This window comes from Calliopsis andreniformis, chromosome 4, assembly GCF_051401765.1.
Source record: "Calliopsis andreniformis isolate RMS-2024a chromosome 4, iyCalAndr_principal, whole genome shotgun sequence".
NCBI classification, from domain to species: domain Eukaryota; kingdom Metazoa; phylum Arthropoda; class Insecta; order Hymenoptera; family Andrenidae; genus Calliopsis; species Calliopsis andreniformis.
Genome location: NC_135065.1, coordinates 3,246,768 through 3,270,193, shown reverse-complemented (window position 1 = coordinate 3,270,193; position 23,426 = coordinate 3,246,768). Strand labels below are relative to the sequence as shown.

The window sequence follows — 23,426 nt, the reverse complement described above, 5'->3', positions numbered from 1 at the left end:
TTCTTTTAATTGTGAATGTAACATTTTTTACTTCAGAGAAAATATGAGTTAAAATATTTTTTACGAAAATCAATAGCTATTTTAATTTGACTCGCGTTGTAGGTATGGCAAAGTAGCACCTAAGCGGCGCACATGTGAATTCTTCGATAGTAATTAAATTCGATAAATGTACAGTCTACAATCAGTTACATGTATTCATTAAATTTCAATCAAAATGAATAGAATATAAATTCAGTTTATTTTTATATATTTTATATTACAAAAGATTTTATTATATACAAGTTTACCAATTTATAAATATTAATATAATTTAACATAAAATACTGATTAGCGCTGGAATTCTTACATTAATGCACAAGTCTTTTATAGTCAATTTTCTCTAGTTGAACCAGAGGTTTTAATTGCTCTGCAAAGATTCTCATATCTTCTGCTATCGCATCTTGACCACTTGGTGCTAAAACGCTTAACTCTACTAAATAACTTTGAGATATAGCTTCCATACTTTCAGGCATTTTTCCTTGCTGAGCCATCTTAAATATTTTAGAAACTGTGACTTTCATTCTGCCTTTACGAAACATATAGCCACGTGCAATGTATTCAAAATCTAATCTACATCCCAACTCTGTTAAAAAGTCAACAACTGTACTATTGGTTGCAATATCTAAGCTGCTTCTGACAATTGTAGGACGTGACTTATCACCCAATTCAGGTTGACCAATATAACGTAATTGCCAAGGCATATCTTGATAATCTAAAGCTCTTCTCACACGTAATAGTAATGGTTGCTCCGATCCTCTGAAACAACATTGGACAGTTATTTACATTATCGAGTACTTGTAATACGATTACCAAGAAAGTGATTCCTCTTAAAGAATATGTAAAAAATATAGAACTTATTTTTTTAATTGCTTGTTTATTAACAATTGTATTCTACATTCTTTACTTATTTATTTATAATGTATCACTTTCTTACAGATCATAATAGAACCTATTAAGTGTTCTATACAGTTCTCTTAAGTAATATAGCGAATAATATTTTTGAAGTTAATTTATCTACCTGATACTAAAACACATTTCATGATCATTAAATGTTTCTGGTCCAGTGTCAACATTATCGCATAAACCACGTAACCTGTGAAGCAAAACTTCCACAGCACTGTCTAACACTGAACCTTGTAATAGATATTCTTGATTCGGAATTATATTGGACTTAATTGCAGCTGATAAACTGTCCATTGCTGTACTTATTGGGGCACTCATTTTTTGGTGTAAATTCTATTTTAATAAGTAATCTTTCTATCTGACAATTATTTCTCTGCTTAAGAAGTTTATGTACTTTTGTAGGTTAATGTATGTTTTCATTAGCCACTACGTAACATGAAACAGTACTTTACTATTATATATTTATTCTCAGGTATAGATATAAAATTTATCCAATGTTTTATACACGTATAATCACAAATTTTAATTTAATGGTAGTAAACTTTATATAAAATCTCGTTACATGTATGACTTGGCACGCACGTGAGTATTATTTACGTATGATATCGATATGTTATATGTGTATTATATATCGATATAATACATGCCACAACCGACTCCTATATGTATAATTCATATAAAGAAAGTAAATTTGGTAACTGGGCTAGATTATACCTCATCATCAGTTCCAAATGAAGTAAAAAAATTAAAATAAAATTTTGCACTGTTTAACAAACTTTATCATTTTTACATACAATTTTTTGAGAAGTACACTTACAAAGCGCAATTTCACATTTTTTTAAATGATACTCTACAATTTTTTCGAATATACTGTATCCTTATGTCCTTCTGTTCATAAAAAGACTAACATAAGGTCATTGAAAATATGTACTTTACGAAATATTTCACTTTTGCTACAATTAATGCTAGCGTTTAAACACCACGCCACTATCGTATTTACTAAATATGCATAATGACAGGCACACAAGTTTAACATATTTCTCGTTTTTACATAATGCTTACGCTACTTACAGTGGTAAAGCTAGGGATTACTGGGTCACTGGGACCTTATGCAGAAATCTTTTAGGCCCTGTTACGGTCGCTATATAAGTGAAATATAGATTCAAATAAAAATTATCATTAAATTACTAGTTAATAAAAACAAAGAAAAAAAGCACATTTATTTCTTATTTGAAAAATAGTTATAAGGTTGTGCCAGAATTGGTGGTACAAGCGGAAAGGAGGTGACTCTACATGAAAAAATAAACTGAAAATACAGAATAAACGTTTTTGATATTATACTTCGGTTTCGAAATAATTGAGTTTGAATTATGATGTGGTGCAAATATATGGAAATAAGTACAGTTTTGGGTGCTTGAACACGAGGTAACGGAAACATTCTTGATCTGACCGCTGATTGTCTCTACGGTACGCTAGAAGCATGCCCCTTTCTCCGTGTACTCCTCAAACACCTAAAACTGTAGTTCGGTCCACTTCTATTCGGTCACTATTCATGCAAAGTCAATTTTCTCGAAAACGAAGTGTGATATCAAAAATTTGTATACTACATTTTCATCTTTTTTTTTTTAGATAAAATCCTCCCCCTTACGCATCTACAACCAGTTCTGGGACACTCTATATTACGAATATGAAAAGTACTCTATGAGAATATAAAAATATATAGCGTATACAAATGTCTATTCATATTCTATCTAAACTGTCATTTTATGCGTGGCGTATTGGGTTCCAAAGTGACATTGCAATATAATTTTTTGGTATTTGTCTTTCATATAGATAATTATAATCGTTTAAAAAATGAGTATCATAGCCACTCACTTTATACAGCTGCGATAAAATGTCGCAGCAGTAAATGCGACAATGATTGTAACAATTTAAAATAGTTTTTCATATAACTTGATCCCTAATATGAGCTTCGTTCTGGCAATGGTGTTTGGCGGTTTGCCGAATTTCAGGCGAATTTGACCAAACTCTAAGCGCTTACGATTAATAAAAGAAGTTTGAAATTTTATTGTTCTTGATTTACATCTTATTTTGACGTTTATTCTACTGTTATCGAATATTATATATCTCACTTTAGTAACAGCGGAAAATGTTTAACGTGTTTAACCACTTAGGATCAAATAATATCTTCGAGAAGTTACACATTTCTCATGAAAGGATTGCTTTTAAAAGAACCTATATATATAGAATGATATACAATTGTATCTATTAAATAATTATATCTATTTATTCTCCAAAAATATTTCAATTTTGAAATAATATAAATTTTTTTTTCTTAACTATTCTATATATGAAAATTCGAACAAAATTAAGAAGCTAACACCTTGTATATCGGTGATAAGGTAGAAATATTCTCTCCTTTATTAACTTTACCAGCATTAGCGATGAAAATGCAACATGTTTCTTAAATTTACCACTTGAAAAAAGCAGAGGGCATGCAAAAGCCAGTGATTTTCAATCGGTATCTAGTATTTCAAAATTTGAGACATGAAAAACCATAAACAGTCCAATTTATCCAGTACAGTCGTTTAAATGATCACATCTATCTTGCAACCTCACCGATAATACTTCCATAGACGAGATATCGTCCATTAATATTCACGAATCACAATAGAAAATAAATTACCGATAGCAAAAAGTGTTTCTCGATTTGCGATATTTGCGAAATCCCCAGCAGATGGCACAGACATTCGATCAGGCCGGCGCACAGGAGAGACGGAAGAACATATGTTTAAGTAGTGGCGCATGCGCAATCACTGCTTCCGCGACGTACCTAGCCATCTTTCCAGTCAAGCAAAAGTGATTGTTTTCAGCTTTAGTCTTATTTAACGGAACTTTTATTAATGTCAGAGCCACAGTCCGCGCTTTTACTACGAAAACAATTAGCAGGTATCCAGTAAAATGAGTATAAGTGATAAGTGTGATCCGTGCCGTGCAACCGAGCTCGACGAAAAGCCGGAACCGTTTCTGTACTCCAAACTCGTGCGACCTCGTCAGCGCCGTGTTTCGACCTTCGAGATTTGCCTTTGTGAAGATTTTTTCGCCCGTGATATCAGTCTCACCGAACCTCCTGTAACCTTATCTAGACACCGGTTGGGCCTTTCGTTATCTTACCGCAGCCCTGCGCCCGATTAGGGCGTGAAAATCAATACGGCCACGGAACCGTAGTGTGCCTCCCATGAATAATTTTAACCTAGCATTCAGTATCGCGTTTACCCGTTGCGATACCCTAACTCGCTGCCAATCTCCTCGCGGATAATTTTCATCTATAGTAAAAGCCGTTTTCGCTGTTACCGAAAATAATTACAGGCTACGTTATTTATAGCATTTCGCGCGTCACACCGTGCACGACGCGGTTTCGACTAAAAGGCAAAAAAAAAAGTAAAAAAAAAAAAGAAAACCATGCCGTGCAACGACCATCGAAGGTCAGCCTCCTTCAACCCATACTCCTTTATCGCTTCTAACTCGAAATCAATGCTACGAAATGCCTCGAATTATTTTCGTCACTCGTTGAACTCCATCTTTTATTCGACCGTTGACGATACCGCGAACGTTGGATTTGAATTTTACGTGGAATATCGTCCCGAGACTGACTTACCGTCATTAACTCATGAGCGATGACGGTTATTTAACATGGTTCGATTCGACCTAACCTGTACGCATCGAATAACAAAAGTGCTCTCTCGTCTTTCTTTAGTCGTTGCACAAGCTCGTGTTAATGGTTTTCTTTCCAGTGGTTTCGTTGCAATAGGTCGAAGTATGATTAACTGCGTGCATTTCTTTTATTTCGTGCTTTTTGATAAGATAGTATTGTCTTTATATTTTGTTACTCTGCATCTTGCATGGTAGTAACTGTTTGAACAATTTCCTTTGTTTGATATTCTGAAAAATGATTCTACGCAAGAATAATATGACATTTGGAGAGATATAATAAAGTAGCAATAGGATTTTTTTCATAGAACAGGATATTGGGGAAATCTCAAGATACAGTTGTTGTAAGTCAAGAAAGGGTTGTGAAAGAGGTTGAGACTAACGTCACAAGGCCATGAATTTCATTGCTTCATGTGTCATTACATCTTATCCTATAGACAGTACATGTATCTCATGACACATACTCCATATAATGGTTCAAACATTTTGCAATATACAAGGTATTTCACTGAAGATAAGTGTAGTCACAGACTAAAACTGTGATAGATTAGAATTTACAACTTGTTAAAATTTATTTAATATAGAAGAGTTTCCTTATTTAAAAACTTAAAATTTTTTTAAATTTCATCAATGTGCAGAAATGAAAATCACCTTTAAAATTTTGTATGATAACAAGTAATTGAACTGAATGTTTTTTCTTTAAAGAATTCTTTTCAATGTATTCTTTGAAAGTTATTTAATCTGATTAATGCGCTATTCATAATTGAAAAGTATATAGTTTGTTACAAAACAAATACTGTTTGTTGATATTAAAATATATGTATAGTGTTTTAATTAAATCATAACTTTCAAAGGACACATTATTTTGGAAAATTGTTTAATTAAAAAACATCAGGATTTAATTTACTGAAAAAATTGAGATTTCAAAATATATTACATTCTGCCTATTTTTATAAAAAATTTCTAAAGTGATTTGCATCTCTGCACTCTGATACTATTCTACAAAATTGTCTTGCAATAAATAAAGAAACTCTTCCATATTAAATGAAATGCCAAAACATCTAAGTTCTTATCTATTGTAGTTTCAGAAGCATTAACTAAGGGCAGCCTTAGTGAGATAGCTTACATGTAACTATATTTGATTAAAGTAATCTGTATTATATTTAGAGTAAAAGATTCAATTAAACTAAATTAATTAATTTTAAAAACTGTATATTTGTATTCACAAAAGAATCATTGCTACTTTATTCTTTTTTGCAACATCTTGAAATTTATATACTATATTTATTAGTATATTAAATAATGTTATAAATACTTCAGGTAAACATTGTTATTACCTAATTTAGCACAGTTTATCATATGTATTATTAACTGTATATTTTATATAATGTTTAACAAATTATTCTGTTAGTATATATAAGAAACTTTGTTAAATAAAAAAAGATGTTCTATTAAAATTTTCTATTTTCCTCTAGAATTAAATAAAAACCCAGTAGAAGGGTTTTCAGCAGGCCTCATAGATGACAATGACATATATCAGTGGGAAGTACTCATTATTGGACCTCCAGACACATTATAGTAAGAAATCAATTACATATAAAGTAAAATATAAAATTATATAAAAAATTTCATATTAGATGTTTTACAAACTTTTGTGACATTTTAGTGAAGGTGGGTTCTTCAAAGCACACTTAGAATTTCCAAAAGAGTATCCACTTAGGCCACCAAGAATGAAATTTATAACAGAAATATGGCATCCAAACAGTAAGTTCATTTTGACAAAATTTTAGTATGGTCAAGTATACGATAGGCACAATTTAAAATAAATGTTATATTATATTTTTAGTCGAAAAGAATGGTAATGTATGCATATCAATTTTACACGAACCTGGAGACGACAAGTGGGGCTATGAAAAAGCATCAGAGCGGTGGTTACCAGTTCACACAGTTGAAACTATCTTGATAAGTGTTATTAGCATGCTTGCAGATCCTAACGATGAAAGTCCTGCTAATGTGGATGCTGCCGTAAGTAACACTAATATATGTTATTAACATGTGCATTAAATGTTACTATTATTATTAGTATCTATTATTATTGCACTACAGAAAGAGTGGAGGGAAAGCTATGTTGAATTCAAAAGAAAGGTGGCAAGGTGTGTCAGAAAAAGCCAAGAAGAATGTTTGTAGGAGATGAACAAATATCCAACTGAAAAGACTTATTTAATTCTGGTAAGTTTTGTAACATTTATGTGATAAAAGTAGGTGTTTCTTACTTTCGATAATTTTTCCTATACTTTATGTAGAGAAGCCGTAAGCACTGTAAAAAAGAAACCAATGCTCAGCATAAAGCTAATGAATAACAGTGCCACTAAAAACGGATAAAGCCTGACCCATCCTTATGCAAAAAGAGAGAGACATAGTGTGTGTGTGTGAAAGTAAAAGATAAGTTCACACATCTTTGTCAAGTTTATACCACCACCACTGACGTACCATCCATTGAAACAAAGAACATAAGGGAAACACATGCAGCTCACCTTTTACATAATAAACAGCTAAAAAATTAATTTACACGTATACATAAAGCAAAAAAATTATCTGTACGATTATTACTTAATATTGATAGTTATGAACTTAACTTCCCTGTCCTTCCTGCTCAAGAGCTCGCCCCGTATTTTATGCCCAAAATCCTGTAATTTAAAATGTTTACGTTTATCATCGAATAATAATAATTCCTTAGTGTCGTTTCGTATTTTCTTACTTTCGTAAATATATATATAAATAAATTTTTGTAAAGTCAAATATGCAGTACGTATATATGCTACAATCGTTAAATGTAATGCCAGTAAAAAATGAAAATTAAATATATGTGAATCAACTGTGACACTGCAAGCAAACATAATGTCGATTAAAGCTGTACAATCACGGCTATGTAAAGATATGTGAAATTTCCGCTGAACCGTAAGTTGCCAAAATAACGAATTCTAATTGAAGTGATAATAATACTAATAACAATATTATTACTAGAAATACAGCATTAATTACAATTAGTAAACGTAACTTAAGATTAGGTACACAACACAAAGACTTTGTACACATTTTTGACCTGTGCCAGTTTATAAAGTGATTGTTCAAATCTACATTTTCTGTTATATTTAAACTTGCGGTTCTGAATCATGAGTATGTTCAAATTTAAGAATTTTTTTTGTCCAACTACATATAATTTCATATTGTCAATTAAATCTATCATGCGAAAATAATGCCTCTTACATTGAACCTGCTATTACATGTTTAAAAGATACTAATTAACAAAAATTATGCATGATATTTCCTAACATTAATAATAGCAATGAAATAATCATTTTTTATACCATAATTTAATTATTTTTTCATTATACACTAGTTTACTCTTTGTACACTATTTAATAATGCTTTATTTTAAATAGATAAAGATCTATTAAAAATAAAATTTATTTCACATTGGAAATTCTTTTTTTCATTCCGATCTTTTTGTAAGTTTGAAATTTTCTTTAAAAATTCTCTATTTTGTTGGGTAGAATATAAAAAAAAGTTAATTTCAATATAAGTATGTATGTATTTAAAAAATACAAGAAATGACAATATGAAATAAGAAACCAAAGACGGTATATAAAAATGATTACAATAGAAAACAAAGAATATCATAAATGCATGGCATAAAAAAATCAATTAATTATGTACATTCTAATGTTGTATAGTATAGTTTCAAATAACTTATTTACGTTCTTCATTTAATGATTAATTAAAAATGAATAAACGATATTGATCATTTAAATATTACTACCGATATAGTTACTTATTAATTACAAACTTAAAACATACTTTTTTATAAAAATTACTGATTGATGCAAAAATTTCAAAATAATTTTACATATTCATAATTCATTTTAGGCTACGCAGATATTACAGATATCTAATTTATCAACATAACGTAATAAAAACATCAAGTAATACAAAGTATGCATACATATGTACAGTGTATACAGGATGTTTCAAAATTATAATACAAATTTAATTAATTAATTGAATTTAAAACAAACAAAAAAGCTCAATGAAAAGTGTTATTATATAACTTCGTGATATTAGTTTCATTTTAATACATAACACAAATATTTATTTTACGAAACAAACTGGAAAAAAATATATGTATAAATTTTTTATTATCTTTATAGTATTTAGTACTTTTCTTTTTATGTCTGTACTTGTTTATTAAAAGTGTGAATATGTAACAGTATGATACATGATACATTCTTTCCGGAAGCACGTGATGCTTTGAAAGATACTTGAAGATCGTATTATTTAGCACATGTATTTTAACAAAAATTTAAAGGCTTATAATTTAAGACATTAAATATTTCGAAACTATTTAAGCCTTCAATGATGTTTATTCAATTTATTGTATAGTTTTTTAAATTTTATTACATAGTCGAGATTCTACCTCAGTTTTTAAGCATCCTGTATCTCGTATGCGGTCAGTTTCAGTTAGATTTCCTCAAATAAACTCAATGCCGAGATTCTGAGAGATTGTTTACGTCGTAAATTACGTTATGCGATCAAAGTTGTGCAATACTTATTAATTTGATTTTTGTAGATTCTTAACGTAAACCTTGAATAGTCGTTCAGAATATAGAAATAATATAAATATAAAACGGCAATAAAATTGTATTGCTATGGGTTAGTATTTGCGTTGCACATTGATAATTAATTTCATTGTTTTTGAGAATCGACGTGGCTTACGAATATTTTTGGTTTACATGAAACCAATCCATTTGTAACTATGAACGATGAACAAGTTGTTTTAACTTTACCCGACACACAAAATGTGGATTCTGTATGGCTAACTCAATCCCAAGAATTGTCACAAGAAAAAACTATGGTAGTATGGGGAAGATTATGCCCGATTAAATTACCATTTAAAACAATGGGTGAGTTTATTTAATACCTAAATGTTTGTAATTTATACATGATGTGTAAAGTGAATAAAAACATTGCAGCGTGAAATACTAAAATTAAAATGCTAAGAAGCTGTATTTTCTTGAGGAAGATTGTTTTCTTGAAGTACTTTAGTATGTGATACATTTGTATTAAATTATGAAGTTTTTCAAATATATTAAACTATGGCAATTGTATACATCTAAATATAACGTATTAAAATGTTCTGTAATTTTTTAATACTTTTTAAGTTGAAGTGTTACAACATTTTATGTACTTTAGGTTCTTTCCATAATTTTATTAATTTTATATATATTTTTCTCATTTGACTATTAATCTTTTTCTTTCTTACATTTCTAAATAATAAATATGATGTAAATGTTAAGCTAACAGAATAATTATAATTTGAGAGTATGATTCACTATTGGGAGCTGATAAATTGGCAAACTGACACCTTTTGTATCTTTCTGTTTTCATAATGGTCATGTAGAGCTTATAAAGTACCTTTTTTGCTCTTGTGCCATTCTTTTTACCAACTTATCAGCTCTTAGCAGTATACATTAACATTTGATGAATTGAATTTTTAAGTGCAAGTAATGATTTATATAGAAATGACCAAGGATGTTTACACACTCGGTCGTGCAGAAAGCTGTGATATCTGTGTAACTAGGGATGAACTGAAACCGAAGTGGCTTAGTGTTATGAGTAAAACACACTTTCGAATAATTCGAGAATACATAGATGGAAATAAGGATGATGCTGTAGTATATTTAGAAGACCTAAGCCAAAATGGCACATTTGTAAATAAAAAAAAAGTAGGTCGTGGAAACAAAGTTGTTCTTGAAAGTAATGATGTCATATCTTTAGCACAACCAATTGTTACAGGTAAATTAAACATTTTTAAAAAATTTTAAGTGCTTTTTTAAATATAAAACATTTATTACCTATTTTTTAATAAGTGTGATTAATTTGTAACTTTATTTTTAATTTTCACTGAGTGACAATTACATATACTCTTCCTATTTGTTAATAGTGTACGTATTTATGAGTACTTCTGCATTTGAGACTAATGACTTGCCCCCACAACTCAAAAACAAATATGCAGTATCACGTAAATTAGGATCTGGCGCTTGTGGAGAAGTAAAACTGGTTTTTTCTAAAATTGGTTGTAAAAAGTTTGCCATGAAGACAATTTTAAAAATGGGGGCTACAACAAATGGATATAAACATCCATTAAATGATCCTGAAAAAATTATGAATGAAGTCAAAATACTAAAAGCTCTAAAACATGTAAGTTATTGCATGCAAATGATCAAAGTTATATCATCTACTAACAAATATTATATTTGTAGCCTTGCATAATTAGAATGGAAGAAATTGTAGATACTCCAAAGGCTGTGTATATAGTTCTAGAACTAATGGAGGGTGGTGAACTTTTTGAAAGAATAAAGATGAAAGGAAAATTGTCAGAAAAATGTGCAAAAATAATTTTTTATCAAGTTGTACTTGCTGTAGGTTATCTTCATGACTCTGGCATAACTCACAGAGATTTAAAGGTATATCTTTTTCACATATATTTTATATATTTCATTATATTAAATGTATTCAGTAATTAAATTCAACTTGTTTATAGCCAGAAAACATATTATTAGCTAGTGACTCGGATATTACATTAGCTAAGGTATCAGACTTTGGTTTGTCAAAGCTGGTCGATGCACAAACCATGATGAAAACTTTTTGTGGAACTCCCATGTACGTTGCACCGGAAATATTAGCTACTATTGGACGTGGTTCTTACACGAATCGAGTATGTCTGTCTATATACGTATGTGTGTTTATAAACAACAGGGAAAACAAGAAATTATAAGTTTTAATTATCTTATTTTAACTATAGGTAGATGTGTGGAGTCTTGGAGTGATATTATATGCTTGTTTAAGCGGCTCAGTACCTTTTAATTGTCACAATAAGGATATTAGTTTACAAGAACAAATAAGGAAGGGACAGTACACTTTTCCTCCTTCAAAATTTGGACATGTTAGCGATAAGGCTATAGATTTGGTACGAATTTACTATAGAGTAAAGTTATATGTCGTACAATATTTCTAATATTTGATAATATTACGTTTCAGATCAAGCGAATGATGACGGTTAATCCAAAAAAAAGGATTACTATAAAACAAGTTTTATTACATCCTTGGTTACAAGATCGTGAACTCCGGGATACTGTTGAAACTTTATTTTCAAATGAAAATGATGAAAATAAGGCACCTTCAAATACTTGCAGCAATAATCAATATAAAAATGACCAGTATCCAGGTTTAATAAAACGAGCACGTTTAGAGATATAGGTACAAATACGTGAGACTAAGTAGCATATAATTAAGAAATTATAATTTTGGATTCGTTTATACTCACATTCCACGTTTACCATTATTTAAATTCTGTTGTTTCAGTAATCAGAGAGTTCTAATCTATTTGTTATATTCATAATTAATTTCTAGGAAAACGTCAAGCAGTTCAAAAATAAATCACGAACATTAATGTATTAAGTTTATTATGTCGATAAAAAATGAAAGTAAAGGTGATTTAATTGATGCAACTTACCAGTACAATTGTAGTATTAATAAGATTAATTTACAGTAGTTATAAAAATATGCAACAATGAAACAAGTAACTGAAATTATACCAAAATGTTGTTTAAGATAATAATTATAAAAGACCATATTTGTATTTTTGTATTTTTATATGCTCGTGATCATTAAAAGATTGTTAATTATATATTATTACATCAGGTAATTATACTATTGTTTTAAACAATTGTTTTACTGTAAAAAGTTAATACCCACGAGTATATTTAATGATCATTCGTGTACTGATAATTGCTTTTCAGAGGTATCTTATATCTTTCAAATTATCTATGAATTTTTTTCAAAAAATTTCTACTTGTACCAAAGTGTAAGTTAAGAAGCGATAGTACTTATGGGATAACCTGATAAATCATTCTATTATATATTTATATAGCAAAAGTAGTCTACAAAAAACTTGTTCATCAGAGAAACTTTCAACCCGATAATTTCTCGCTTTGAAAGCAAACAAGACATTGTTTTCAATAAGAAAAGCGAGTTTATATACAATTCCAAATCGTCTTAAGAATAATGATTTATTAATCACGTTTTTCTTTTTCTTTGTACCTACTCATCCCTACATTGATATATGTCTTCTTCACCTGGACAAGGATTTGGAATTGGGGTTTCCATATCAGGCAGCTCTTTTTTAGTAAGTCCCGCTAGTAACCGTTTTATTTGAGCTATTGCTTTTCCAGGATTTAAGCCCTTAAAAGAATTAGTAATGTGATATTTAAATCAAAATTACCAGAAATTGTTTTGGAATATTGTCTTATACCTTTGGACATGTTTTTGTGCAATTGAAAATAGTGTGACATCGATAAACCGAATAATAATCTCGTAATTTGCTGAGTCTATCTTTATGTTCCGTATCACGAGAATCTATTATCCATCTATAAGCCTACATAATGAGAAAGCGTTTGTTATCAATTATTAGCTACTATGGATGTTAAATCCTATTTGTAATCTAAGCTTCTATGTATTTGAACTGAAAATATTTTTATTTTTTTCATGATATACCTGCAAAAGAGTTGCAGGGCCGAGAAACTTATCACCAAGCCACCAATAAGGGGGGCAGGCATAAGTACAGCATCCACAAAGGATACATTCGTATAAGCCATTGAGTTTATCTCTGTCTTTCTGACTTTGTAAAAGTTGTCGTAAACCAATAAAATTTTCCTCGCCAGGACGTTTTAAAAATGGATCAATATCCTGATATTGCTTCAAAAATTCTTCCATATCTGTTATCAAATCCCTGATCACATAGGAATGTGGCAAAGGATAGATGACTAGTGGCTTTGATGATTCTATCACTTTTCTAAGGGTAAAAAAACGAATATCATAGAGTTTTATAAAAAAAAAAGAAATGTAACAGAACTTTTTCTAATTTTTAAAATTTTCTGTATTAACTATCGATAATTGTCTTAATTGTAAGGATAACGGGAAAAAATTCTCTGCATTACGTAATGCAAGCCAAGGTATTGACTCCATTTATGTTCATCGAACAGCTTCCGCAAATTCCCTCACGACATGATCTTCGATAAGATAACGTAGGATCGTATTGGGCTTTTATTAACGTCAACACATCCAATACCATTGTGCCTTTAAGATTATTTAAATCGACAGAGAACTGTTGCATGTACGGTTTTACATTTGGCTTCTCAGGGTTCCAACGATATACTCGGACTGTCTGAAGCCGTGGCTTTATTTCCGGTAGTCGATCCTAAATATTGAGGGAAGTTTTATATTAAAACATTTCAATAGCTGCGTTTTAAGTTTTTAGAAGGAGAATGTAATAATAATGGGAAATATAGAGAGACTAGTTAATGTTATCACTGATAATGAACATTACTGAAAAGGACTGAACTAAAACATTTATGTTCGCTAACTTCGGGTGGCAATTTGCATTCTTTTAAACTGGCGAGCTCAGCAGTAACAAGAGGATTTTGTTCAGATGGGTTTTCCGATTTCTGAGAGGGGTTTCCAACTTTTTTTGCACTGCATAAGAATCTGTGGCTTTGATAACGACTGTTTTGACAGGTGCTTCGACAAAGAGACACGATTGTGGATGACCAATAATTGCTCATACAGCTAATAATGTTGAGATTAAACATGTCTGTAAAAAAAATATTTTATAAGATGTTTCTTGTAAGCGTTTCGGCAGATTACAATGGCATTTTTTGCTTTTTTAATCTTTCAATCATTTCGTTTTCTAATATGTAATTCTTCGCTAAGATGGAAACAAAATATCATCATTTGCAAAAACTTCACGCATATTCGTATCGACTTGAAACTGTCACAAAAATGATAATGATATATATATTAAATAAAAGATTAATGAGATGAATATTTTTATGTATAGATATAGATAGTAAAGATTCATTTGGAATTATAGAAAAACAAATTATTAGAATCTTTTATTTGAAGTTCCAGTATTTTTTATTATCTCTAAAAGTGTAAAGACATTTTTATATATATTTTCTTGTAGAATCAAATTTACAATAAGTTTAGAAGTAGTTTAGTACAATTTTGGAATTTAATAATGGGTAAATTTTCGTACTCTGCTAAACAAAAATTAAATTTTAATACATAAATTAATGATGTACATGCTTCTGTTACATCTTCTAAAGATTACAGCGAAAATACATTCTGTTATAATAGACGCGATTATCTCTGCGTGAAAATGTTATTCATTATTTATCGTTTATCGAACTTATACTGTTTACCCGACAACTTATTTTCAAGTCTTCGGTTGCATAATGAATGCAATTGTCAGGAACAAGTTTTCTACGCATACGTATATTCTACTACATTTTTATTTTTTACTATGTACTTTTACTTTTTCTATTTATTTTTATCTTGTATTGAAAAAAAATAAATCCACATTTATATTAAATTACAACTAATTTGTTTATTATATATATGTACATACGTATTAAATGTATTACATTTTTCTGTTGTACTGAATAATATGTTGTTTTATTTCTATTATAATTTACCTATTTTAAAATTTTTTCAAATGCAATAAGAAATCACTATCATAAAATTAAAATAGAAAATCTGTATCATAAGAAAAAGGTTAAAGAAGGATATTGTTCCTATTTTGTTCGCAAAATTATGTTTATTCTAAGATGGTTTACATGTGCATTTCACAATAAAAGATATTTCTATCATGCATGAACAGTTTTAAGAGGTCAAAAGTCATCACTGTTGATATATGGGTTATGATGGATTAACCCCCGCGAAGAAACAGTTTTCGTTATACGAATGACGATACGTCAATAAATACTCGTTATGCATAAGTGATTCCCTGATTGGAACTACATAAAAAGATAGTTACTTAAAGATCTCGACTGTATTTCACTACTACCTGTTGCTCGAGTAACATATATCCGGTAAGTACCAACAAGTGAATACATAGAATCAAATTTTGAATCACGTGCATTGTATTGTGGAAACGTGAATAAATTTTAAAAGTGTGTAAAAAGTTAAGAATCTATAAGATTTATGTAAAATGAGTAATCCTTGTAAAATGAGTGTATCCTTGTACACACATAGCACATTGTATTACATAAACTAGTCTATATATCTATAGAATATGTATAGAACACTCTTTTTTAATTTATTTCTAATTCTCTTTTTATATCTATATACAAACATGCAATATTTTTAAACTAGTGGTTCTATAAAGTTTTATCTCTTTGGTTGTTGTTATAAATAATTCATTATAATTAAAATTAAATTCTTCATTAAATTCATTATTTAGATATGCAGTGCACTGTTTTGGTTATCGGCAGTGGTGGTAGAGAACATGCTATTGCTTGGAAACTTTCTCAATCTCCACATGTAAGTATATTAAGCATGCTCAGAACACACTGATTTATATAATTTTTGAATCAAAATATATATGGGATTTGTAGTCATATTTTCATTGAACTTTTTACTTAAATCTCAATTTTTTCTAGGTGAATAAAATTTATGTTTCTCCTGGAAACAATGGAATGTTATCAGTTAATAATGTTTCCTTAGTGAAACTAAATGTTAAGAATAATGAGGTATTTCTTTTACAAAGTTTCTTATTATATCAATGTTTCTATTAAATTTTGAGATAACATTGCAAATATTATAACTACATATTCTATAGGAAGTAGCAAAATGGTGTACAGAAAATGGAATAAACTTAGTAGTTATTGGGCCAGAAGAATATTTAGCAAATGGATTGGCAGATGAATTGAAAAATGTAGGAATTAACTGTTTTGGCCCACAAAAAGCAGCATCCAAAATTGAAGCAGACAAGTACTGGGCAAAAGAATTTATGGATAAATTCGAAATTCCTACAGCAAAATGGAAAGGATTTACAAATGCAGAAGAGGCAAAAAAATTTGTTTTAAAGTAAATATAAAATTTTGTTTTTAGATAAACTACAAGAAACTGTTACATGTGTAATGATTTATTATAGTGCACCATTTCCAGCACTTGTGATAAAGGCTTCTGGTTTAGCAGCTGGAAAAGGAGTTATTGTAGCAAAAGATAAAGAAGAAGCATGTAAAGCTATAGATGAAATTTTAACAGATAAAAAATTTGGATCTGCTGGAGAATCCATAGTTGTAGAAGAACTACTAGAAGGAGAAGAAGTTTCTGTTCTCTCGTTCACAGATGGTAAGATGCAAGAAGTTCTGAATAAAATATTAACTTATTAAATATAGCCAATTTTTACTGAGATATTTTTTCTTTATAGGAAAAACTATTGTGCCAATGGCACCTGCACAAGACCATAAAAGAATATTTAACGGAGATATGGGTCCAAATACTGGAGGCATGGGTGCCTATTGTCCTTGTCCCTTATTAAAGAAAGCAGATTATGAAGTAGTGAGAAAGTATATTCTTCAGAAAACCATTAATGGTCTTCAGAAGGAAAAAATTCCATTTGTTGGTTTGTTATATTGTAAAATAATTTAAATTCACGAAAACAATTTACTGTCATAAAAATATATTATATTTAAAAATTCAGGTGTGTTGTATGCTGGCTTAATGTTAACGAAAGACGGACCCAAAGTTTTAGAATTCAATTGTAGATTTGGAGATCCAGAAACACAAGTAGTGTTACCGTTACTGAAATCAGATTTATTCACAATTATGAAGGTAATTCTTAGTTTAATATATAGATATTTATTGGCATACCAGGCAAGCTTGAGGCTTGGACTCAGTTTGCTTGGTATACTTATAGTTAATATATAATTTAATATATAAATATATAGCTGAAATTAATTTAACATATACTGGATGACAGGCATGTTGCGAAGGTTCTTTAATCGAATCTCAAGTTCAATGGCAACAAGATGTGTTTGCTGTTGGTGTTATTTTGGCATCCCGTGGATATCCAGCATCGTCATCGAAAGGTCAAGTCATAACAGGCGTCAACGATGTTTTACGTAAACCCTATCATTTTGTTTTCCATAGTGGAACAAATGTTTCTTCCGAAGGAGAACTATTGACTAATGGTATACTTTCAAAATAACTGATAATGCTTCTACAGGAACATTAAAACTATTACTTTGACTCTCTTTTTTTTTTATCAGGAGGGAGAGTTTTAATTACAGTAAGTCTAGCATCTTCGTTAGCCTTAGCTGCTGCTAAGGCAACACATGCTGCTCAAAGCATATCGTTTGAAGGGAAGCAATTTAGAACAGACATAGCACACAAAGGAATCGCAAGGTATATTTGATTTGTGAAATTATTTAAAAAACTATAAAGAAAAATATATCAACTGATACTTTTAGATCTATATTACATCATGGAGAACTAACATACAAGAGTAGTGGTGTAGATATAGCAGCAGGAGATTCACTAGTTTCAGTAATTAAGCCAGTGACATGTTCAACACAACGTTCAGGGACATTGGGTTCAATTGGTAGTTTCGGGGGATTATTTGACGTAAAAGCAGCTGGATATAAAGATCCACTTTTAGTATCTGGAACCGATGGAGTTGGAACTAAATTAAAGGTACCAGATTTAAATTAAAAGAATATACGTATAATAAACAGTCAAAATCTTCATACACCGATTTATTTCCTATAGGTAGCATTTGAATGTAATAAACACGATACAGTCGGCATAGATTTAGTGGCTATGTGCGTAAACGATGTTCTTGCACATGGTGCTGAACCCTTATTTTTCCTTGACTATTTTGCCTGTGGCAAATTAGATGTTAATACAGCTGCGGATGTCATAAATGGAGTAAGCGAAGGATGTAAAAGAGCTGGATGTTCATTGGTAAGTGGAAGTTAATTACATCCTAATCATATTCATTATTATAATAATAAAAATAGAATTTCGTTATATAAACTGATTATTTTTAATAATGTTCTGTCTTATTCATTCCCAGTTCTGAATTTAATGAAAATGCTCTATATACAAACTTTTAGATTGGAGGAGAAACAGCAGAGATGCCTGATATGTATTCCAATGGTGAATATGATTTAGCGGGATTTGCCGTAGGTGCAGTTGAAAGAAACGAATTATTGCCACGTATAGATGATATAAAACCAGGTGATATTGTAATTGGTCTTCCATCAAGTGGAGTGCATAGTAATGGATTCAGTCTTGTTCGAAAGGTCTTAAAAATGGCAAACAAGAAGTATTCAGATGTAGCACCTTTTTCTGAAAAGAACCGTACAATTGGTACGTATTTTCATTATTTATTTTGAATCTTGTACTTCATAGGCAGGAAACTAACTCATTTATATTTCTCATGTATATACTATAGGTGATGAACTATTAGAACCAACGAAAATTTATGTAAGAGGTGTAATCCCTGCTGTACGAACAAATTTAATAAAAGCATTTGCACATATTACTGGAGGCGGTCTTACAGAAAACATACCAAGAGTTCTACCCAAAAATATGGGGGTAGTATTAGACGCAAATAAATGGAAAATTCAATCAATTTTTGGTTGGTTGGCAGTTACAGGTGAGTGAAAAATTAAAATGCAAGCTAAATAATTTTATGTAGACATATGTCAACATAGACACGTGTCACGTATATATTCCTTTGAAACAATTAATCTTTTTAGGCGGAATTAATAAAAGCGAAATGTTAAGAACATTTAACTGTGGCATTGGTGCCATTTTAATCTGTTCAGAAAAAGACAAAGATGAAGTTTTAACGAAATTAAAAACAGAAAATCCTCAGATTATTGGACATGTAAATACTTATACAGGTAATTCCCTAATTTCCTCGGCTTTTATTCAAAGAAAATTTCCTTTATACAATGTCAGTTAAATACATATAAAAAAAATATTATAGATAATCAAGTTAAAGTGCATGTAAAAAATTTCGAAGAAGCTTTAGAATTGGAAATGAAACGATACGTACCTGATATCGTTAAAAATCTAAGCAAACCTCTAAAAAGGGTAGGCGTTCTCATATCTGGTAGCGGTACCAATTTGCAAGCACTAATTGATGCAACCCGAGATCCAACGCAACAAATTGGTGCAGAAATAACTATAGTAATTTCAAATAAACCAAATGTTCAAGGACTTGAGCGAGCTAAAAAAGCTGGCATTAAGACAGTGGTAATTAGTGTTTTCTAGTTATTTACATTTTACTTTTCTATTACGTAAATATCGAGTACCCCTATTTAAATTTAACTTCCTACAACAGGTCATTAAACATACTGATTATCCCAGTCGAGAAGCTTTTGATTCAGCAATGAATGTTGAACTGGATGCCGCTGGAGTTGAAATAGTTTGTCTTGCTGGTTTTATGCGCATTCTATCACACAGCTTTGTAAATCGGTGGCGAGGAGCATTGATAAATATACATCCTTCATTGCTACCATCTTTTAAAGGCGTTTGTGCGCATAAAGATGTTTTAGCAGCTGGTGTACGTGTGTCAGGATGTACTGTGCACTTTGTCGAGGTACAAAATATTCTTTATAAAATGGTATAATATGTCCTTATGTCAAGTCCATATAAAATATAAATAATATTTTATAGATCGATATAGATTCTGGAGCAATCATTGAACAAGCAACAGTTCCTGTATTACCAGATGATACTGTAGAAACTCTTCAAGAACGAGTGAAAACAGCTGAACATCGCATATTTCCACTTGCACTGAAGCATTTGGCCACTGGGAGAATACACTTGAAAGAAAACAACACTATTACATGGAATTATTAAACTCAAAACGATGTGACATAATGATCTTATTATAAAAATATTTTTGTAACGCAATCACTGTTTATTGCCTTTTTGTATATACAAAAATACTTGAAAACAAGTATTTGATGAATTTGATTAAAAGAGAGCAACACTTTATATTCTATGAAATTTTTCTACTAAAAAATGAAGTTAACATTTCTAACATACTCTCATTATTTTCATTCTCAGTAAATTTTTCATGATTTGAACGTTTCTTGGATACTTTCATTGGAGATAGAGAAAGTATTTCGTTCGCAATATCTTCCAATTTAACATGTAGCTTTTGTTTTTGAAGTATAGGTACCAATAAATTATACTTGTCGATTTTATTATTTATACGTTTTGTTGTAGACTTAAAATCTTGTAGAATATCCTTCCAAAATGCTTCATCTTCAGGGCTCAATGGAAGAGGACCCACCTCGTTTCGTGCTTCCATTAATTTTTTTCGTAAATCTTCCGTTTCTTGTCTGATTTCTTTAGATAGCTGTATCCATTCTGGTGTAAATCCATTCTCTATCAGTACCTGTGTTTTAGTTATAATCATTATTCATTGCAATTTCATAATTATAATTGGTATTTCATACCTCATTCAATTTATATGTAACAAAGTCAACATATGGATTTCTGGTATTCGTATTTTCTTTCAGAGGTTTACCCATGCCTGGTAGATCACTAAATTCACCTTTGTTCATTGCTTCTTGAATTAAATCTTCTACTAAACGGTCCATACCGAAACGTGTTTTGATATCTTTTGCACGCTGTTTATCTTTCCCAACTAATGTGTTACGTTCCTCAGCTTGAAGCTTTTTAAGTCTATGCTCTATTACATTATCAACTGCTTTTTGAGCCCTCTCTATAGTATATAATTTTTGTCTTTTGCTGTATGTCCCAACACCTACATTATATGTTAAGTAATGTCGATGCTGTGGTGCTGTATGCTAAAAACAATGTATATAAGTTTATGTTTATTAAGAGGCAAGTAATCATAATACATATATATTTTAATAGGATGTACATACTTTGATATCAAATTCCTCAACTTCAGGTAACTGTGTATTCCTGTCTTTTTGTTCTATTCGTACTTTACGAATCTGTCTATATGCATTTTCAATCTACTAAAATCAAAGTTAAAATTACTTGCACATCATGTAACTGGTTTACCCAAATTTCAATGTTAGTGAACTAATATAATTGATTTTTTTCTAAATGTATAATCTAATTCAGCGTGGCCTACAAAATAATTTTGCTACTTTTTGACTATATTTAATTATTGTTGAAACAAATTTAATGAATGTAATAAAATATTCTTTTATATATCTAAAGTAAAAATATAACAAAAAGATATTTAAAATGTATAATATTCAGCACCTTTTTATCAGAAAAACAATGTATTTAAAATGCTATTCACTTATGTGAATATTAAAAAAAAAAATGTTTTGTTAATAATGAAAAGACACATTCTTACGTATATGTTAAAAAGGAATAGAAGACTTTCAATAACATACTTGTTTTGAATTTGATTTCTTTATACAAAAATACTTTCTTCTTAATTAACATTTATCAATATATTCTTTCTTTGTAATGTCTCCAAAAAGTTTCTTTGTACAAAAGACAGGTACTTAAATTGTTTCATGGATAATTATATCCATGGAAAATGATAAATGGCAAATAATTTTTAGGAATAAAAGATTACAATGTACCTCAGAAAATTTAGCTGCATTAGATTCTGGTGTCCCACTATCTGGATGAAACTGTTTTGCTAAATGAACAAATGCCAATCTGAGTGTTTCATCCTCACAGTCTTCCGCAACATTCAATGTTTGATACCATGTCTTGAAATATTAAACATTTAATTAATAGACTGATCATTCATATAACTGGCACATGCATACAGAATTATGATACATGAATTATATGCTACATAAGAAGCTAAACAAAAAATATAAAATAGCATTTATTTATATTATGCTTCATTTGTTTGGTAATTAAATTAAAAGTAACCTAAACCAGTTGCTTACTGTTAATAGCAATTACAAACTTATAATTAAAATCTACTTAACATACTGGAAACAAAATGTTTCTTTGACAAAATATAGTACTACACACATTATTGACTAAATAAGTATTAACATTAAATCTTCTACAAATAATGTTAAATATAATAGAAGAATATACCTTTATATCATTTCGTTGTTTAAATCTTTTTACAACTTTAAAATCCATGTATGGCTTGCCAGGCAAACACTCAATTGATTTCTCACAAAATCGGTTTAACTTTAACATGATTTTTAAGAAATGGTAAAGAAATACTACAATGATCTTACTGTTTTTTTGTCAGGGTTATATAATTAGTTAAAATTTTATAATATATACATACATACAAGTCTACGTATTAACTACGTACTGTCAAGAACAATATTTTTCAAAGGAACGACATAACCTATACAATTTCATATCTTAAAATATTTGTTAATTATGCATGTCATCTCGTAAAGAATTAAATTTTACTTCTATTAAATCATATTACATATTGTTAAACGTTTCAATTCATACGAGATTAAAAAGTGTTGACAATACGTCAACGATGCTTTGACATTAGAAAGCACGCAAAAACACGTGAATACAGTACAATATATACAAGGTGTCCTGTAATAAGTGGGCAAGACTTTAGGGATTGCTTCAGAAAATCAGAATCTAAAAATAATGAAAAAAAGTCAATGTAAATATATGTCCTATTTAACCTTCTTTACGAGATATAAGCACGCAAGGACTGTCAAAAGCATTAAAATATTCTGATACAAAATAGAATAAGGGTTTTAACAAATTCGGGGAATCTCAAGGAATACTGGAAGTGTAGTCACATCGATGACGAGACCACATATCGTAATACATCTCATATTTCTTATGATTTAATTGTTATAAAGCTTTAAAAATCCAAGACGCTTCTGAGTGTGAATAAGCATAAATAAATCGCG

General features: G+C 29.9%; 6 protein-coding genes across 8 annotated transcripts; 3 read left to right on the top strand and 3 right to left on the bottom strand.

Moving 5' to 3' along the window:
• Positions 1–213: 213 nt before the first annotated feature.
• Positions 214–1,520, bottom strand: Med18 (mediator complex subunit 18). Its single transcript, XM_076376382.1, has 2 exons — positions 1,058–1,520; positions 214–795 (listed from the first exon to the last, which is right to left on the bottom strand). Exons 1-2 carry the CDS (start codon positions 1,258–1,260, stop codon positions 348–350), a joined length of 651 nt encoding a protein of 216 aa, XP_076232497.1. The 5' UTR covers positions 1,261–1,520; the 3' UTR covers positions 214–347.
• Positions 1,521–3,756: 2,236 nt separating this feature from the next.
• Positions 3,757–7,394, top strand: Ube2g1 (ubiquitin-conjugating enzyme E2G 1). Of its 2 annotated transcripts, none has more exons than XM_076376441.1 (6): positions 3,757–3,891; positions 6,129–6,231; positions 6,320–6,417; positions 6,500–6,678; positions 6,760–6,882; positions 6,957–7,394. In XM_076376441.1, the coding sequence occupies exons 1-5, from the start codon at positions 3,846–3,848 to the stop codon at positions 6,838–6,840; spliced, it is 507 nt and encodes a 168-aa protein (XP_076232556.1). In that variant the 5' UTR covers positions 3,757–3,845; the 3' UTR covers positions 6,841–6,882; positions 6,957–7,394. The 2 variants fall into 2 exon arrangements, with proteins under 2 accessions (XP_076232556.1, XP_076232557.1); XM_076376442.1 differs by lacking the exon at positions 3,757–3,891 and adding an exon at positions 3,965–4,427.
• A 1,390-nt stretch (positions 7,395–8,784) lies between these two features.
• Positions 8,785–12,380, top strand: LOC143177869 (serine/threonine-protein kinase Chk2). The gene is made up of 8 exons (XM_076376127.1): positions 8,785–9,614; positions 10,231–10,506; positions 10,655–10,911; positions 10,974–11,177; positions 11,255–11,428; positions 11,516–11,680; positions 11,752–11,970; positions 12,124–12,380. Exons 1-7 carry the CDS (start codon positions 9,467–9,469, stop codon positions 11,968–11,970), a joined length of 1,443 nt encoding a protein of 480 aa, XP_076232242.1. The 5' UTR covers positions 8,785–9,466; the 3' UTR covers positions 12,124–12,380.
• A 428-nt stretch (positions 12,381–12,808) lies between these two features.
• LOC143177929 (succinate dehydrogenase [ubiquinone] iron-sulfur subunit) lies at positions 12,809–14,402 on the bottom strand. Its single transcript, XM_076376255.1, has 5 exons — positions 14,136–14,402; positions 13,710–13,969; positions 13,267–13,564; positions 13,025–13,147; positions 12,809–12,954 (listed from the first exon to the last, which is right to left on the bottom strand). The coding sequence occupies exons 1-5, from the start codon at positions 14,358–14,360 to the stop codon at positions 12,814–12,816; spliced, it is 1,047 nt and encodes a 348-aa protein (XP_076232370.1). The 5' UTR covers positions 14,361–14,402; the 3' UTR covers positions 12,809–12,813.
• Positions 14,403–15,690: 1,288 nt separating this feature from the next.
• Positions 15,691–20,585, top strand: Gart (trifunctional purine biosynthetic protein adenosine-3 Gart). The gene is made up of 16 exons (XM_076377335.1): positions 15,691–16,092; positions 16,212–16,301; positions 16,391–16,638; positions 16,706–16,905; positions 16,985–17,179; positions 17,258–17,388; positions 17,537–17,747; positions 17,826–17,961; positions 18,027–18,249; positions 18,325–18,519; positions 18,672–18,927; positions 19,013–19,216; positions 19,320–19,466; positions 19,553–19,821; positions 19,910–20,167; positions 20,245–20,585. The coding sequence occupies exons 1-16, from the start codon at positions 16,015–16,017 to the stop codon at positions 20,428–20,430; spliced, it is 3,027 nt and encodes a 1,008-aa protein (XP_076233450.1). The 5' UTR covers positions 15,691–16,014; the 3' UTR covers positions 20,431–20,585.
• On the bottom strand, positions 20,475–22,929 carry LOC143178589 (dnaJ homolog subfamily C member 28). Of its 2 annotated transcripts, XM_076377334.1 has the most exons (6): positions 22,829–22,929; positions 22,627–22,725; positions 22,152–22,283; positions 21,471–21,563; positions 21,036–21,389; positions 20,475–20,974 (listed from the first exon to the last, which is right to left on the bottom strand). In XM_076377334.1, exons 2-6 carry the CDS (start codon positions 22,672–22,674, stop codon positions 20,573–20,575), a joined length of 1,029 nt encoding a protein of 342 aa, XP_076233449.1. In that variant the 5' UTR covers positions 22,675–22,725; positions 22,829–22,929; the 3' UTR covers positions 20,475–20,572. The 2 variants fall into 2 exon arrangements, with proteins under 2 accessions (XP_076233449.1, XP_076233448.1); XM_076377333.1 differs by lacking the exon at positions 22,829–22,929 and having other exon boundaries at positions 22,627–22,807.
• Positions 22,930–23,426: the final 497 nt, after the last annotated feature.